This window comes from Nelumbo lutea, chromosome 4 (assembly GCF_056320005.1).
Source record: "Nelumbo lutea isolate HS-2025 chromosome 4, American lotus-T2T, whole genome shotgun sequence".
NCBI lineage: Eukaryota > Viridiplantae > Streptophyta > Magnoliopsida > Proteales > Nelumbonaceae > Nelumbo > Nelumbo lutea.
The window spans coordinates 3,209,323-3,223,827 of NC_142687.1; the positions used below are offsets into that span (position 1 = coordinate 3,209,323).

At 34.0% G+C, this 14,505-nt stretch overlaps 1 protein-coding gene across 10 annotated transcripts; it reads right to left on the minus strand.

The window, feature by feature from the left end:
- Positions 1–556: 556 nt before the first annotated feature.
- LOC148853407 (B3 domain-containing transcription factor FUS3-like) lies at positions 557–8,442 on the minus strand. Of its 10 annotated transcripts, none has more exons than XM_088941590.1 (6): positions 7,197–8,442; positions 2,144–2,233; positions 1,758–1,858; positions 1,301–1,347; positions 1,117–1,193; positions 557–1,001 (listed from the first exon to the last, which is right to left on the minus strand). In XM_088941590.1, exons 1-6 carry the CDS (start codon positions 7,479–7,481, stop codon positions 699–701), a joined length of 903 nt encoding a protein of 300 aa, XP_088797716.1. In that variant the 5' UTR covers positions 7,482–8,442; the 3' UTR covers positions 557–698. The 10 variants fall into 10 exon arrangements, with proteins under 10 accessions (XP_088797716.1, XP_088797714.1, XP_088797713.1 ...); XM_088941588.1 differs by having other exon boundaries at positions 2,177–2,233; positions 7,197–8,276; XM_088941587.1 differs by having other exon boundaries at positions 1,758–1,882; positions 2,177–2,233; positions 7,197–8,276.
- Positions 8,443–14,505: the final 6,063 nt, after the last annotated feature.

Here is a 14,505-nt window from a genome sequence, read left to right on the forward strand (position 1 = left end):
CCACCAAACCAATGGTTAGAAGCTACTGACATTTTTCCTACTACCACCCATTCAGAAGATTTCCCAATATGTTCAAAATGGGAACATGGTTTAACCACTCGATCTTTGCTTTTCCTTTTTCCTATCGCTTAAGAAGAATGGGATCTTACAGGCTGCAGCCTGGAACTTTCACTTCACCTTGCGTGGCAATTCCTTCGGCCCAATCGTCTGATGTGGCATACCCCCAAATTCACTATTTTGTTTGGAAGTGAAATGATAGCAAACAACTTAGCTTCCGTTCACCATTGGTTCATGGAAAACTCAAAGGATTGAGCACATAGCTGCGCTAGGGGTGATAATGGGCTGGGCCCTGGCGAGGCTTAGCACCTATTCTAGGAAGTAAGAGTCCAGGCCCGCGTCTGACATAGAAGCCCATGCCTGGGCCAATGCGGGCTTGGTTTTGGGCCTATGGTTTTAAATAAATTAAAAAATATATGAAAAACCAATTAGATATTTAGATTATATTTTTTATTATACTTTTTTTAAACGTCCCCACTCAAAGTCAAAGATTAAAATATTTGAACAACCATCATGGCAACCATGAAAAGTCCGTTATTGCACATGTGCCAACAAAATGAAAATACACAGTTACAGTTCCGCAAAAAAAGTTACATACAACATTGGGTTTCCTATTGAGCAGTTCCATGTAAGTGCTGAACCTACAAAAAGTCATCTAGAGATAAGTTCTCAACTGACCCAAAGTTAGCAATTGGTTCAAGCCCTGGAAAGTCAACCATTGACCCACCCGAAAGGGCTATTGGAAAGGCATCTGAGAAGTCATTGTCGCATGGGAATGGCAGGCCTATATCATCCACTGTAGGGAAATTTACATGGAGGTAACTAGGTTTATTTACCTCAACTTCAGGAACATAGCAATCCTTTATGGTGCTGATACCAAAGAAGCTGTTTCTTGTGGACTCAGAAAATATGTCTTGATCCGAAGCCTTCCTAGCCCGAATGACCTGTATACAGTAGCAGTATAAAGCATAATCTATAGTCAAGATAACTTAGCTAACCTGATGGACATGAAGATTTTGTGGAAAGGAAAACTGATGTATCTAAGATAGCAAAGATTACATATTTCTGATTTTGATCGTCTCTGTAAAGCATAATGAAGTCTCCGAGTTGTAAGCCATGCATCTTAACAAACTCCCCTGAGAAAATTTAGTGCCATATGGATCATTCCAATGTATCTGGTAGATATTACTCCATAAAAGACTATTGCAATTGCTTGCAAGTTAGGAAGGAATACTGATCTCACCAATATTCTCAAGAATATACATCCGGCTGTTGTTATTAGGCCAAAACCTGAGCATAAAATGAGAGAGACACAGATAAACCATGCATCTATGAGGGGGTAAAAACTTATTACGGATCTCCAAACTATGATTCCTCCAAACACTACAAAAGTATCTTTTCACCTCTCAAAAGAAAACCTACACCTGTTGACTCATTTAAAATAAGTTGAGAGGAACGGGATTTTAAGGATATTTTGGCTGCATAGGATAACCAGAAATTTATCCACGATGCAGTATCCATCACAGTAAGGAATAGGTCAGCATATATATGGTCAAATATTTGGACATCTATGTCATATATTTCATCTATATAGTCAACAATGTTATTGGTGGCCCATTTGGTCACTTGAACGCCAACTATCTTGGATTGGCGATGTCATTGCATACATGTGGCATAAATAGTAGAATATGAAAACAGACCTGTATTTGAAGTTCCACACTCGTAGACCATCCATGTCATCCATGTCGATAAACATTCCTTCTTTAGTGTCAAGGATGGGGAGGTGAGCTTCAGCTGCTCTCTGCAATCCAATTTCCCATGATACCTTTTGTAAAATTTCAACATGATGAAATCTAGTCATGGAACATGTGTATACAAGGTGCTGATATATTTCTAAGACAACGCATCAAGTGAGGTATGTTTGATAAATTACAACCAAAAAATAAAGAAAAAGAAACTGCAAAGATGAGTCTGATGATGTCATGTAAAAACAGAAATACAGAGATTTTGTGGAATACCAATCATCACACCCTTGATGTTCATGGGTCAAATGATCACTTTCAAAGTAGAAATGCTTAATGCAAACCTTTGGGAGTACCATTCTCCCGAGGGAGCTTACATCACTGTTCCTAAGTTCCTTCTGGAGAAGAAATCTCAACTTCTCAACTTCAATGTCCTACAACATGATATATACAAGTAACCATCAAAACAAAGACCTAAGAAAAGAACAAATGTAGAACTTCAAGTGATCCAAACAAATACATCTTAAGTTGTTGGAACAAATGGGTAAATATCTATTGAACCCAAAATCCAACTTCAACATTATGAAACAAAATTCATAATGTATTTTAAAGAAGTAAATAATCGCAAGTCCATGCTGTTTAATTTCTTTAAAACTATTCTTTGTATCAAAAGATAATAGCTCTTTATTTGCCTTTATTATGTACCACATTCATTTAGTTACTTTTGTTATTGAAATCTAATGAATTGTTATACTAACTTCAGCAGCAACTAGTCTACCATGTATTTCCTTCACAAAGTAATAGAAAGAGAGCTCTGTCTCTGATTCATTATGATTTTAACCCAGGAGCAAATATCAAAATCTTTAGAAGGATTGCTAAGTAGGTATTTCTCCAGTAGGCAAACCCTAGTAAATTTATGATTAACAGTGGTGATTGGGCGCATGTCAATTTTGACAAAGAGGGCCCTAATTTATAGTCAAAAACAGCTGTAAACAGATCATATTAAAGAAACAGATCATCAGATCCTTCAATTGTAGATTTGGTTCTTAACAGAATCCTCATCCATAAAGATAATTCTTGTCATTCATTGTGTCTCCACGTTGTTAGTTCCCCATTTTATCAGTTAATAAGGTCATTACCCAATGTTGGTTCCAGCTATCTGATCTCTTCAGAGGCATGGACTGGATACGGACCTAACCCTTTTTTTAAACACAAAGAGGTGATTGTCGGACTCAAATCTGCATTCTCACGCTTGTCAGCCCAAGATTTTACCACCTTTTTTTAAACACAAAGGTGGCCTCACAAGATAATTCCACATTGTTTTGATCCTGAACCTTCCACAAGAAGTAGTGTATTACTTCTATATTATAAGCCAAAATTGGAACACACACACACACACACACACACACAGACACATATATATTCTATTCAGAAAAAAACAACTTTCTTCTCAAAAAAGGTTATCAACAAAACCTCCTTCGATATGGAATTATCAGCAACAATAAACCAGTCCAACCATCTACGATACCTCAAAAAAGAGTGAAAAGAAGGATAAGAAAAACATAATGATGAAAATAGAAAAGAGAAAAAGGAAAACATAATGATTATCATAGGCCCCACTAGCATATAAAGCAATCAACCAATTCCGGCAGAAATTAAGGGCCATATGACCAAATTTGAGTTTAAAACAAGATATCGTTTCTTCTTTGTTCTCAAAAGAATGCATCAATTGAACTTCCACTACCAATGTACCATACACATTTTCAACCCTCATCCACCCTATAAGTAATAAATAAAACAAAGTTCACCACTCATACACTATAACTGTTCTTTTTTTCAATACACTACAATTGTAAGATGATATAATCAAGTTCAATGTTGGATCAGTTTATCCACCAATTATGACTCTTTAACCTACATATGGTGGAAAGTAAGCTCAAAAATGCCTGTAAATAGGTTTAAGTAAACCAATAACTCGTATTACAGTTAGAGTTTAAAAACAAAAGCCCCTTACCAAGTGCAAAACCAGGTCCCAGAAAAAATTGATTCATATGAATAGAGTAAATCATACAAATATTTAAAGTTTGCTAAGCAAATTGCATTTTATCAATTGGAGGTGGAAGGCGATCTCAGCTGGTCATTTCTTGGACACGATGCAGTACCCAAATCCCATGGATCTATAGACATACTTTTCAGGAAACTGAAAGTATAACAAGGGAACTAACGGTTACTTTTAAATGGGTAAGAAGAACAGAAAATGGGATGGTGGAAGGGGCTTTCAGACAACAAATGTTTTGGGCAAAATTGTAATCCTTTGTTTGTGTGAGGTGGATAATAATCCCACCTTGATATAACCTTCAAGTTTGTCTTTAATAAAATCTTTTCTTACTGATAAAAAATAACAAAGTCAACTGTAAGATGCAAATAATAGTTATAAATATTTTTAGATGAGGATTCAACCATAAGATTTGAATTGAAACTTTAAGATTCACAATTTTAATCACCAATCATATTACAACCTGTAAATTTAAATGATTGATTGATTGACAGTCGTCTAGTACATCATCACCATTCACCAGAGAATACCCCATCCACCGAAATGGCCTCCTCCAAGCTTAGAAGTTCTTTCTCCTTTCCTAATCTCCTCCTGTCTTCCCTCAGTTTCATTCTATTCATCCTACCATCGGCCTCTTTTCCTCCCATTTTTCTGCTCAAGAATCCCCCTACTTCACTCGGTTGGGCACTCCTCGTGGTCTCCTGCCTCTCTCTTCTTTCATCTCTTGTGGGCTTCTACTCTCAGCTCACTCGTTTCTGTTTCATAACCCATATTTCCCTTCTCCTCGCTTCATCTATCGGCCAAGTGCTCGGCATCCTGGCCTTGTTTACCCATGAGAATTCAAGCCTCCAATTGCTAAGCTCTCCAAGCGACCCGAAAGAAGCTCAGTTTTTGGTCAGGGTGGAGTGTGGGACTCTAATGGCTATGCTCCTTACGGACCTGGGTGCTCTGGTCTTGGCTTGTGCGGTTCACAGCTGTTGGGTGAAGGAGTATGAGGGGTTGGAAGCTGAGAGGGAGGCGACAGCAAGGAAAATAAGCAGGGGGATGGCTCGAGTGCAGGAGGAGTCGATGGCAAATGCAGCCAAGATTGCAGAGGTTCGTGCAAAGGAATTAGATGAAAAGATGAAGAACAAATACGGGCAGTGGGTGAAAACTGATTTTGAAGGCTAACAAAAATATATAACAAGCTGTGGTTATGTGATAAGGTATCCCTTCATTGGGGGTCACCATGGGGTGGCCACGGGAGAAGGTTTCCAAGTTTAAGTACCTTTCGTACTTCATTTTTTTTTTGTGATACTTGTATTAAGTATATGAAGGTAATGCTTTATGGCTTTCCATAGGTTAATGTAAAGCTTGAGTTGTGTGTGTGTGTGTGTGTGTTGATGTCTGATGAAATCTGTATCTTCGTTCTTTTTTCAACTTACTTTCGTGGGTCCCGTTATCTATAAATAAATAAATAAATGATTGACAACAAAACAGATGTCTTAGTGTCAGGAAATATTTCTTTGGCGACCTTTTAACCTCTTTAGAGGTTCATACTCACCAGAAGAGAAAAAGATAGTATTAGAAACTCAAAAACTCTAGCAATTAGATCAATAGAAGTGAATAGACGTATTAACTATGCAGGGCCAACAATGTACAGAAATGGTCATAACAAGGTTCAGAAAGCTTTACTAACATAAGCTGTCCTTTTGAACTACCTAATCAGTTACAATCAAGGAAAAGCTTCTTTCAGAGGTTGGCTAATAATAAGTCAATAACTACCAGTGGACTTTTCTTCAATTTTTTCAGGTAGTGGCCATATGCTCAATAAAGTTCAAATATAATTATTTGAGGCATAGGAATTTCCATATCTTAAACCTCCTATAATTGTATTATTTGTCAAGGCTGTAAAGAAAGTTAAGAAAATGATAGTAGCATTGGATGGTTTCCACAGAATATGGTTTTATCATTAATTTTATGTACTACTACGGTTTACTAAATAAGTATATTAAACAAATATTCCATTGGCAAAACTACTTCATTTCTGAAAGAAACTTGAAACATGTAATGGGGAGACTGCCTTGGTACATTAACAAGAAATAGGCTTGCAGGGGAACTCAGGTTGTATTCAGTTCAAGTTCAGCAAACTAAAGCATGGAAGATAATCCTTTTTCTTTTGGACAGATATTCATGGATAAGTCCATTCCTGAATACAAGTCTTTGATTCCTCCTTGTGAGAAGAACTAATATTTTTTAATGTTCAGACACATCCACAAGCAACTCATACAGGGAAAAAGACATCTCTTCTATAGCACCAAAATTGCAAAAACGGTCTAGGTAGGTAAGCTTAAGGAAGAGACAGAGCATATACCCAATTATAAGTAGAACATTCACCAAATATGCATTTCTTCATTGCTACTATATGGCATTTAACCAGAAAACTAGGCAGTGGTAAACTGCATAGCTGACATTCCACTGGAACAATTTGTTCAGAAGACGAGAACAATGATTTGGTAAACATAGTTATAGTTATGGGATTTTCAACCAACAGCATAGAGAAGTCCACCATGGGTCAACCAGTCCAACCTTTGATTATGATTGAAAGGCTTCTCCTCAGTTGACGCCTACTCTCGCATGCTTTAAAAATGACAAAAATAGGATGCAGTCTAGGTTTTTTATTCTATCTTACCTATGAAAAATTAAAAGGCCGTCTATATAATAAAATGTATGTCGCCCACGGCAATACTTTTTAAAGCAAGAAGGTCTAATCATATTGAGAATGGCAGAAAAAAAAACAATGACAGGAAACAGAGTTGAATAAGCATGAAATCTCAGTAACAGAAAATTTCAGATTATAATAATCAGACTCCAACCCTCAATCTCTGGAATTTGCTTCCACTTTCTTCGACTAGGTAAATATTGAAAAAAAAATGAAATTCAGGTTTTGTTTAATATAATATAAATTTCAGGTCACTACATTTAAAAATACATAGAAGGGTTTAGATATAAAAAAATAGAATTACAGAAGAAGAAGTTCACGTCATAAGGACATTCCATTATTCCATGGGCAAGAAAAAATAAAAGACGAAATCACATAAGCCCCAAAAATAAAATAAAATAAATACAGGCAAACATGTATTCTATTCTGCGTCCCCAGTTGAGGCGATTAGAAAGGGATTTCGGAAAATATGAAACATGTGTTCATCATAATATGATATGTCAGAGATCGGCTCAACACAACAATCAGACTTCAGCAAAAGTTATCGTCATTAGGTCAGAGGAAGAAAGAAAGAGTAGTCATGGAGGAGCATAATCAAAAAGAAAAACGGAACCACGAAAGGGAAATAAGGAAGGCTTACACGTGCAGCGAGAGCAGAACTGCCATCGACGGGCAAAGTTTGCACGTGCGAGATGGATGAGGCAAAAGGCAAAGGGTTGATGCTGACTCGCCTCTGCCGCGCCATACGTTTCTTCCTATTCGTTCGGAAACTTGTCTCAGCGACAAGGTCGCGAGTAGCTTCGTTCCGATCCAACTCATCGTCGGTCCTGTCTCCTCGCATCGTGACAGTGTTAGGTTTTCCGGGAGCACCTGACATTAAAACAAACGCCTCGGTTTCCTGAAACGACTGTTTTATTTCTAACATAGGGTTAGATAAGCTTTGTGTACGATTTTTCCCCTTTTTTTTCTTTTTCTTCTTCTAAGTTTGTGTGAGTGTGCGTGTATGTGATGGAACTGACTGACGATAGACGCTCGGCGAATACGAAATGAGAGTGAAAAAGAGAAGGGTTTTCGGATTTAGTGGAAGCTTTCTATTTTTAGAATGACTTTGGTGACCAAGGACTCCGATTTGGACGACATTTGTGCAATCTGTGTTCATTTTTTTTTTCTTTTCTGATTTGCTTTTTAGGTTATTCTACCCTTGTTTTTATTCAGAAGAAATTGTCTTTCGGTTCTGATAATGATTATAAATCACTCTGAGACGGCGATGAGGAAAATTAGGAAGGTTTAGGCTCTCGGTTTTTTTATGTATTTTTCTTGGGTTTGTAGATGGAAGATCAGGGAATAGGAGGTATCGCCAAGGAATGAGCGACGGATGGAAGAGAAATATCTGAATTATTCTGCTTTGAAGCTCCAAGTGTAGAAAAAGTTCTGATTTCTGCAACGGAAATGAATGGCAGGGTTTCGGAGTCTTTCCGCAAATAGGACTCTCTTTCTCTTTCTCTCTGTGTAAAGGTTGGAGGTTGGAATAGTGTGCAGTGCTTTTTGAATTTGAAGTTCGAACCGAAAATCAGATTACTGCAGCAGGGATTCAGCAGGGGTTCTCCCTCCGGCTCTCTACAGCTAGTTTGATTAGTTTGGACGACGGCTCTACTATATAATTATGCACCAGCCAGGCATTTTGTTTTGTTAGATCCGAATCTACGTAAAACCTGTTGCTAATTTGCTATGGAATTTGGTTATGTACTATTTAGCTTTGTCCGCTTATGGATGCAAGCATTCCAAATGGTCGTAGCGCTACTGCTGGTTCAGACGTTCAGTGCATTTTTAACGGGACAATTTTGTCCTGAAAACATTTGGTGCAACACTGCAAGTCTGCAACGCATGGGGCCATTCAGCTTTGGTTTAAAATATACTGTTTACTTGCCGAATGAGACACTTGACACCCACGCGAATTGCTTCGTAGCGTGTCCTTTCATTCTAGTTTGTATTACCAGCAGATGCTCCGTGCTGCAAACAGATAAACAATAAGCAAACCAAAATTTAGGTTACCTTTTTATCAATGTTTTGAAACACTTTTTTTTTTTTTTTTTTTTTTTGGGGGGGGGGGGGGGGGGGGGTTTGGTGTGTGTGCGCGTGGAGGTTAGAAGGCATGTGATGATTTGGCAATTTTTTTCATTTCCCTATCGTGGGGATATGTCCTGAATGGGATGAAGATGGGAAATTTTTCATTCTGTTAGCGGGGATGGGGCAAGCACTCTCCACTTCACGGAAATTTCGATCCTTGTCTCGTATGTATGTATGTATAGTATGCTTTTTTTATATATGTATATATGTATACATACATCTATATATTAATATTTTAAAAAAATATGATTAAACATGCTTGAATCAGTTCTAATAGTAAATTTTAATTTTTTTTTATTCTTTTAAATAAAACAAAAATAATAACAAAATTATTAACATTATAAAAAATCATGGGAAATAGGGATCCCACAGGAATAGAGATGGGGATAACCTTGTCCCCGTTAGTGGGGGATGGGGACAGGGATGGAGAGAGACTCCCACTGCCCCGTTGCCATTCCTATCCCCTAATTGGACCAATTTGACCATCAAATTGAATGGGTCAATCCATCAATTGGATTGGGTCAAGCAGGTCTGGGTTGAACCCAACCCATGTAGCCTTAATGGGTTAGTGGGTTAGATGGTTTAGGTTGAAGCTTAAACCAAACCCAATCCAACCCACCCAAACCTGGCAAATTGCCACCCTTAGTTCAACCCAAATAATATGAACCAAACGGTCCACACCACACTCTATGAGATGTTTCGTAATGTGGTAGTACCCTCAAAAACCAAAACAACAATCAAGGCTCCACCTAGGGTTCTGCCTTAATATTTTTAAGTCCAAGAAAATGAACGTTATGTTTGGCTTAATAGAAAAATAATAGCGAAATAGAAAGTTTGGGAAGAGGTTTTAGGTTGTGTTCATTTTGAAGGGAAATAAGAGAGAAACAAAAGGTATGATTTTTGGCTCTAGCAACCCTTGAAAATTGCAAAAAAAATAAGCCACTTTAAACCCTAAAGAAATAGAATGATCATTTTTTGCTTTCAAATTAATATTATTTATGATTAAATTATTACATAAACAATAACTTATTAATTGGTTAAACTAATAGTAAATTATTAATTGATATAATGTGATCTGGTAGCTCCCTATCGGAGAACAGTTTGGACTTGGGCTAGTGATGTCGCCTAGTCAAGCTACAAAGTAAGACTGTCAGAATGTCCGAGGTGCTTTATTCGGTGTGGACATTCCAATGCTTAAGTTAGTGATGTGGAGATTTGAGAGAGCTAATAGCTTAATTGCAATAGAATTCGAGAGCTAAATCACGTGTACCTTGTGAGGCTAGAGGCAAGGCCTTTATTTAAGCAAGTTGTTGTGGGCCTCACGATGTGTGTTCGATATCGTTGGCCCGTCGAGTCCGAAGTTAGTTTTGCACACGAAGATGGACTCCGTGTAAACTAATCAAGCTTATCTAGGTCCATTTGAATCGGACGAGGGAAGATAAGATCTGTTGATGTATGTCGTGATCTCGATGATATCGGAGACAATTGACTTGCTTCTAGAGGGAAGTTGCATGGCACCTCAGTAGGTCAGTGCATGTAGCTAAACTACTCGAGCCCTTGTCTAGTTGGGTTACTTGAGGTGCCCAAGGTGATTGGAATCGCTAAGGTATTCGAGATCGTTAAAGTGTCACCACATCATACCGTCACTCCACGTGTCATCACATCATTGGTCGGGCCAAATTATCCTTAATCCCTAATTACTTAATTTACTTTATTAACTAAGTTAACTTGATAACTCAATTTGCTTAAACTAATTTACAGAGATCCTTTAATTGCTTTATTTACTTATCTTAATTTAATTAATTAACAAGTAACTTAATTTACTTTTTTACCTTAATTAGCTTTGATTATTTAATTGCTCTATTCACTTAGCTTAATTTACTTAATTGAATTAATCAATTATGTATTTCATTTAGTGGACTCGGTTTATTTATATAGTTTAATTAGCTTAATTTTTTTTATTTTCTATATATACTTGGCTTAATTTACTTATTTAGGTCGATTAACTTTGTTTATTTAATTAACTTAACTTCCTTAATTAGTTTAATTTACTTATTCAATTGCTTAACTTATATGGTTGACTTAATTTACTTAATTATCTTAGTTAATGTAGTTCATTTAATTTAATTAATCTATCTAATTAGCTTAATTTACTTAATTTACTTATTTAGTTTAATTTATTTAGTTGCTCTATTTACTTAATTTAGTTTACTTAATCAATTAGTTAATTCACTCAATTGCATGGTTTTAAATCGTCATTGACATGGGTAGTGAAACTGTTCGACTTATAAACCAGTCAACTATTTGATTCCAGTTTATACTTATCTCATAATTTTTCAAAAGCCACGTTCACTTGGCCAGTAAATGAGTAAAACTGCTAACACGGACAATTGAACTGCTAATTTGTTTAACCCGGTGAATGGTTTTGGGGTCAATTGTTATTTTTTACTTTTTAATTTTCAAAATGCCGCCAAGTGATCCATATGGACCAGGTGATTGAACTGTTGACTTTGAAATCGGTGGCCAAATTTAGGTCGATTTTTAAACTATTGCTCAACTGGCTTGATTTACTTATTTAGATCAATTAGCTCTATATCATTTAATTTGCTAAATTAATTTAGTTTTTCTTAATTAATTTAATTTACTTATTCAACTGCCGTTGACTTTATTAAAGTGATTTTTTCAAACTCGTTAGTGTAAAATAGTCTTTTCAAACTTGGACAGTACAACATAAGCATGCTTTTAATATTTCATTTATTGTCTAACAGATTTGTTTTAAAACGAATTTTTTATCATAGTTTGTTCAATGGTTATTACAACCAAAAATCCAAATTTAAAAGGAAATTTGTCAAAAAATCACCATGATTTTTCAGCATTTCGTTTAAACTCATCACAACTTTTCAAAATGTATAAAACTCACCATGTCATTAATTTGACGTTAAAGAGACTAACGGCTGTTAATATATTACCATTTTAACCTTCATAGAAAAATATAAAATATATAGATATACTTGAATATTTAGACATGAAAAAAAGTTCAAAAAATATTTTTAAATATAAAATACATAAAAACACATAAATTACAAAAAATATAAAAAAATATTTTCAAAGTATAGAAACTATAGAAAATGAAAAACAAAACCAGAAATAAATTTTATAGAAAAAAAAAAGAAAAATTATAGAAAAACACAGAAATTGAAAATAAATAACAAAAAATACAGGAAATTTTATATATGGTAGAAAATAGAAAAATATAAAAAAAACGGAAATTAAAAAAAAGTATAAATTATAACAAAACACTAAAAATGTAAAAAAACAAATAAAATGAAAAATGAAAAATACCCTTTTTCCTCTAACTCGCCATTCAAGGGTGATTTGGTCATAAAAATTATTATTTACGTTGACATGGACACCTTTGTTAAGAAACATTAACAGTGCACTAACGGAAGGTGAGTTTTGATAAATAAAAATTTACTAACATGGTGAGTTTTAGATGTTTTGAAAAGTTGTGGTGAGTTTAACATAAATGACAAAAACTCATGATCAGTTTTTGACAATTTCCCAATTTAAAATGTTTCAGTCCATAACTCAATATTAGTTCTATACTCCCATGGATAAGCCATTTAAAATCATACAAATTCATTGGAAAACTTTCCTATAAACCATAAATTAATGGTTTATAGGCACATGGCAAGTACTTAGGCATTAACATTTCCCCTATAAACATAGGACAGCAAGCCAAACCTATGTGGCCATTTGGACTTCCAACTGAATTGCCACATGGAAGATGATTCTTAGATCATTTAAGGAAACTTACTAAAACTTGACCCACACCCATGCATGCCTCTCTCACATAGACTGATAAAAATATGCAACTATGCTAACAATATAACCTCAGTGACCTAAACGAAATTTGACCAAAACGATTAACCGATTAAGTTTAATTTTTTTTAACCGATTAACCAAAACAAAAATTGACCTGAAGTAATATAACCTAGTGACCAATCCCCCAACTTGACCATGTCGATTTGGTTGTCCAAACAATCTACAACTAAATCAAACCAACCTAAGAAAAATAGTTTAATCCCCAATAGTTAATAAAACTTTATAGAAAAAATACATAATAAATTAAATTTACAAAGATAAATAATAGTAGTTTAAACTCCAATAGTCATTGAATATTTTCTATTAAATAACAAAAGAAAAATAGATTTATACATAATTATTGAAAATATATTTATCACAAAAAATAACAAATAATTACTAAAATACAATAAATGTTAATTTTAGAATAGATAAATATATAATAAATAAAGATTAAGTTTTTAAAACTACTATTAATAAAAAATATTTTTTTTGAATTTTATTTTCTATAATTATTAATTGGTATAAATGAAAAGTAGTTATTTATTTATTGAAATAATATCATTATTTAGATTTTAAAATAATATTACTTGTTGAATTTTAATAATCCATACAATTATAGTACTATCAATACATAGTTTTGTTATTTTAACTATTTAAAATCTAGTTATATTAAATATTTAGTTATTTAACTAAATATTTAACATCTTAATCCATTTATTATAATTTAAAGTTATTCAATAACTATTTAAAATATATTATTAATTGATTTAAAATATTAATTTTAATATTTTTTATTTAAGATGTTTGTTTATTGAAATATTTAAATAATATTTCATTTTTAATGTTAGATTTGTATCATTTGAATAACATTTAGATTGAACAATCCATAAAATCATAGTTTATATTGTTTGTACATCATTTCATGATAAAATTCATAAAAATATATAATTATTAATAATATGAATATTATTAAATGAACTATAATTATTTTTGTCTTTTTAATACACATTTTAAAGTTTTTATATAATTTTATTAGAATATTTAATTAGTTCTTTAATTTTTTTAATTCAAACTTTTTTTAAGATAGATGTAGATAAAAAGTGGGGGAGAAGATAAATAAGAATTCGAGATAATTTAGGAGAGAAACTCTCTACTAAATTACAGACAACTTAAGAGAAAGTTGGGGATAGTGGAGGAGGTTGTTTAGGATATTAGATTATTTAGTTTATTAGAATGTGTGGGAGAGAGAGAGAAAGAGATTTTAGGAAGATTTTTTTTGGGAGAGTAGAGTTTATAATTGGTAGTTTCGAAAATGATATGGATAAAAATTTCAAATAAAGAGAAATTTTCTAGACTTCATTGTTTTAATATATATATATAGTAGTGGAGACTCTGCAATGCACGAGATTTGTTAAGTTAAAGATAGACAATAGAAACATGTAAGAGTATACAATTGTTTTTATAATAATTAATAATCATTTATATTTTATATACTACTTTTAATAATTTTTTTACAAAACACAAATAACAATAATTATTTTAAATATGGTTGTTTATCAAACTTAGGGACGGCAATTTTCCCCATTTCCCCGATGGGGTGGTGATGGGGATACGCCCTAAATGGGGTGGTGATAGGAATGATTTTCCCCGTAGGGACGGAAATGGGGAAATTTCCATCCCATTGGCAAGGACGGTACAGGGACAGGGAGAGCATTCATTGCCCCATGGGGACCCCGATCCCCATCCCATGGGATCCTCGCTCATATATATGCGTATACATTTGTATATGTATACTTGTACACATACAAATGTTCATATTTAAAAAAATATGGTTGAATACATTTGAATATTTTCTAATACGATAGTAATTTTTAATTATTTTATTTTTATTTTTTAAATAAAATAAAAAAACAATGGTTGACATTATAAAGAATCATGGGGGATGGGGATAACTT

What these genes read in the sequence shown, in the direction of transcription:
- LOC148853407 (XM_088941586.1), bottom strand. Translation starts at nt 7,481, where the DNA reads ATGTTAGAAATAAAACAGTCGTTTCAGGAAACCGAGGCGTTTGTTTTA. An exon ending in GTTCTGCTCTCGCTGCACGT is followed by an intron (nt 2,234 to 7,196) that starts GTAAGCCTTCCT and finishes ATCATGTTGTAG; the next exon opens with GACATTGAAGTTGAGAAGTT. An exon ending in ACGATCAAAATCAGAAATAT is followed by an intron (nt 1,002 to 1,116) that starts GTAATCTTTGCT and finishes TACTGTATACAG; the next exon opens with GTCATTCGGGCTAGGAAGGC.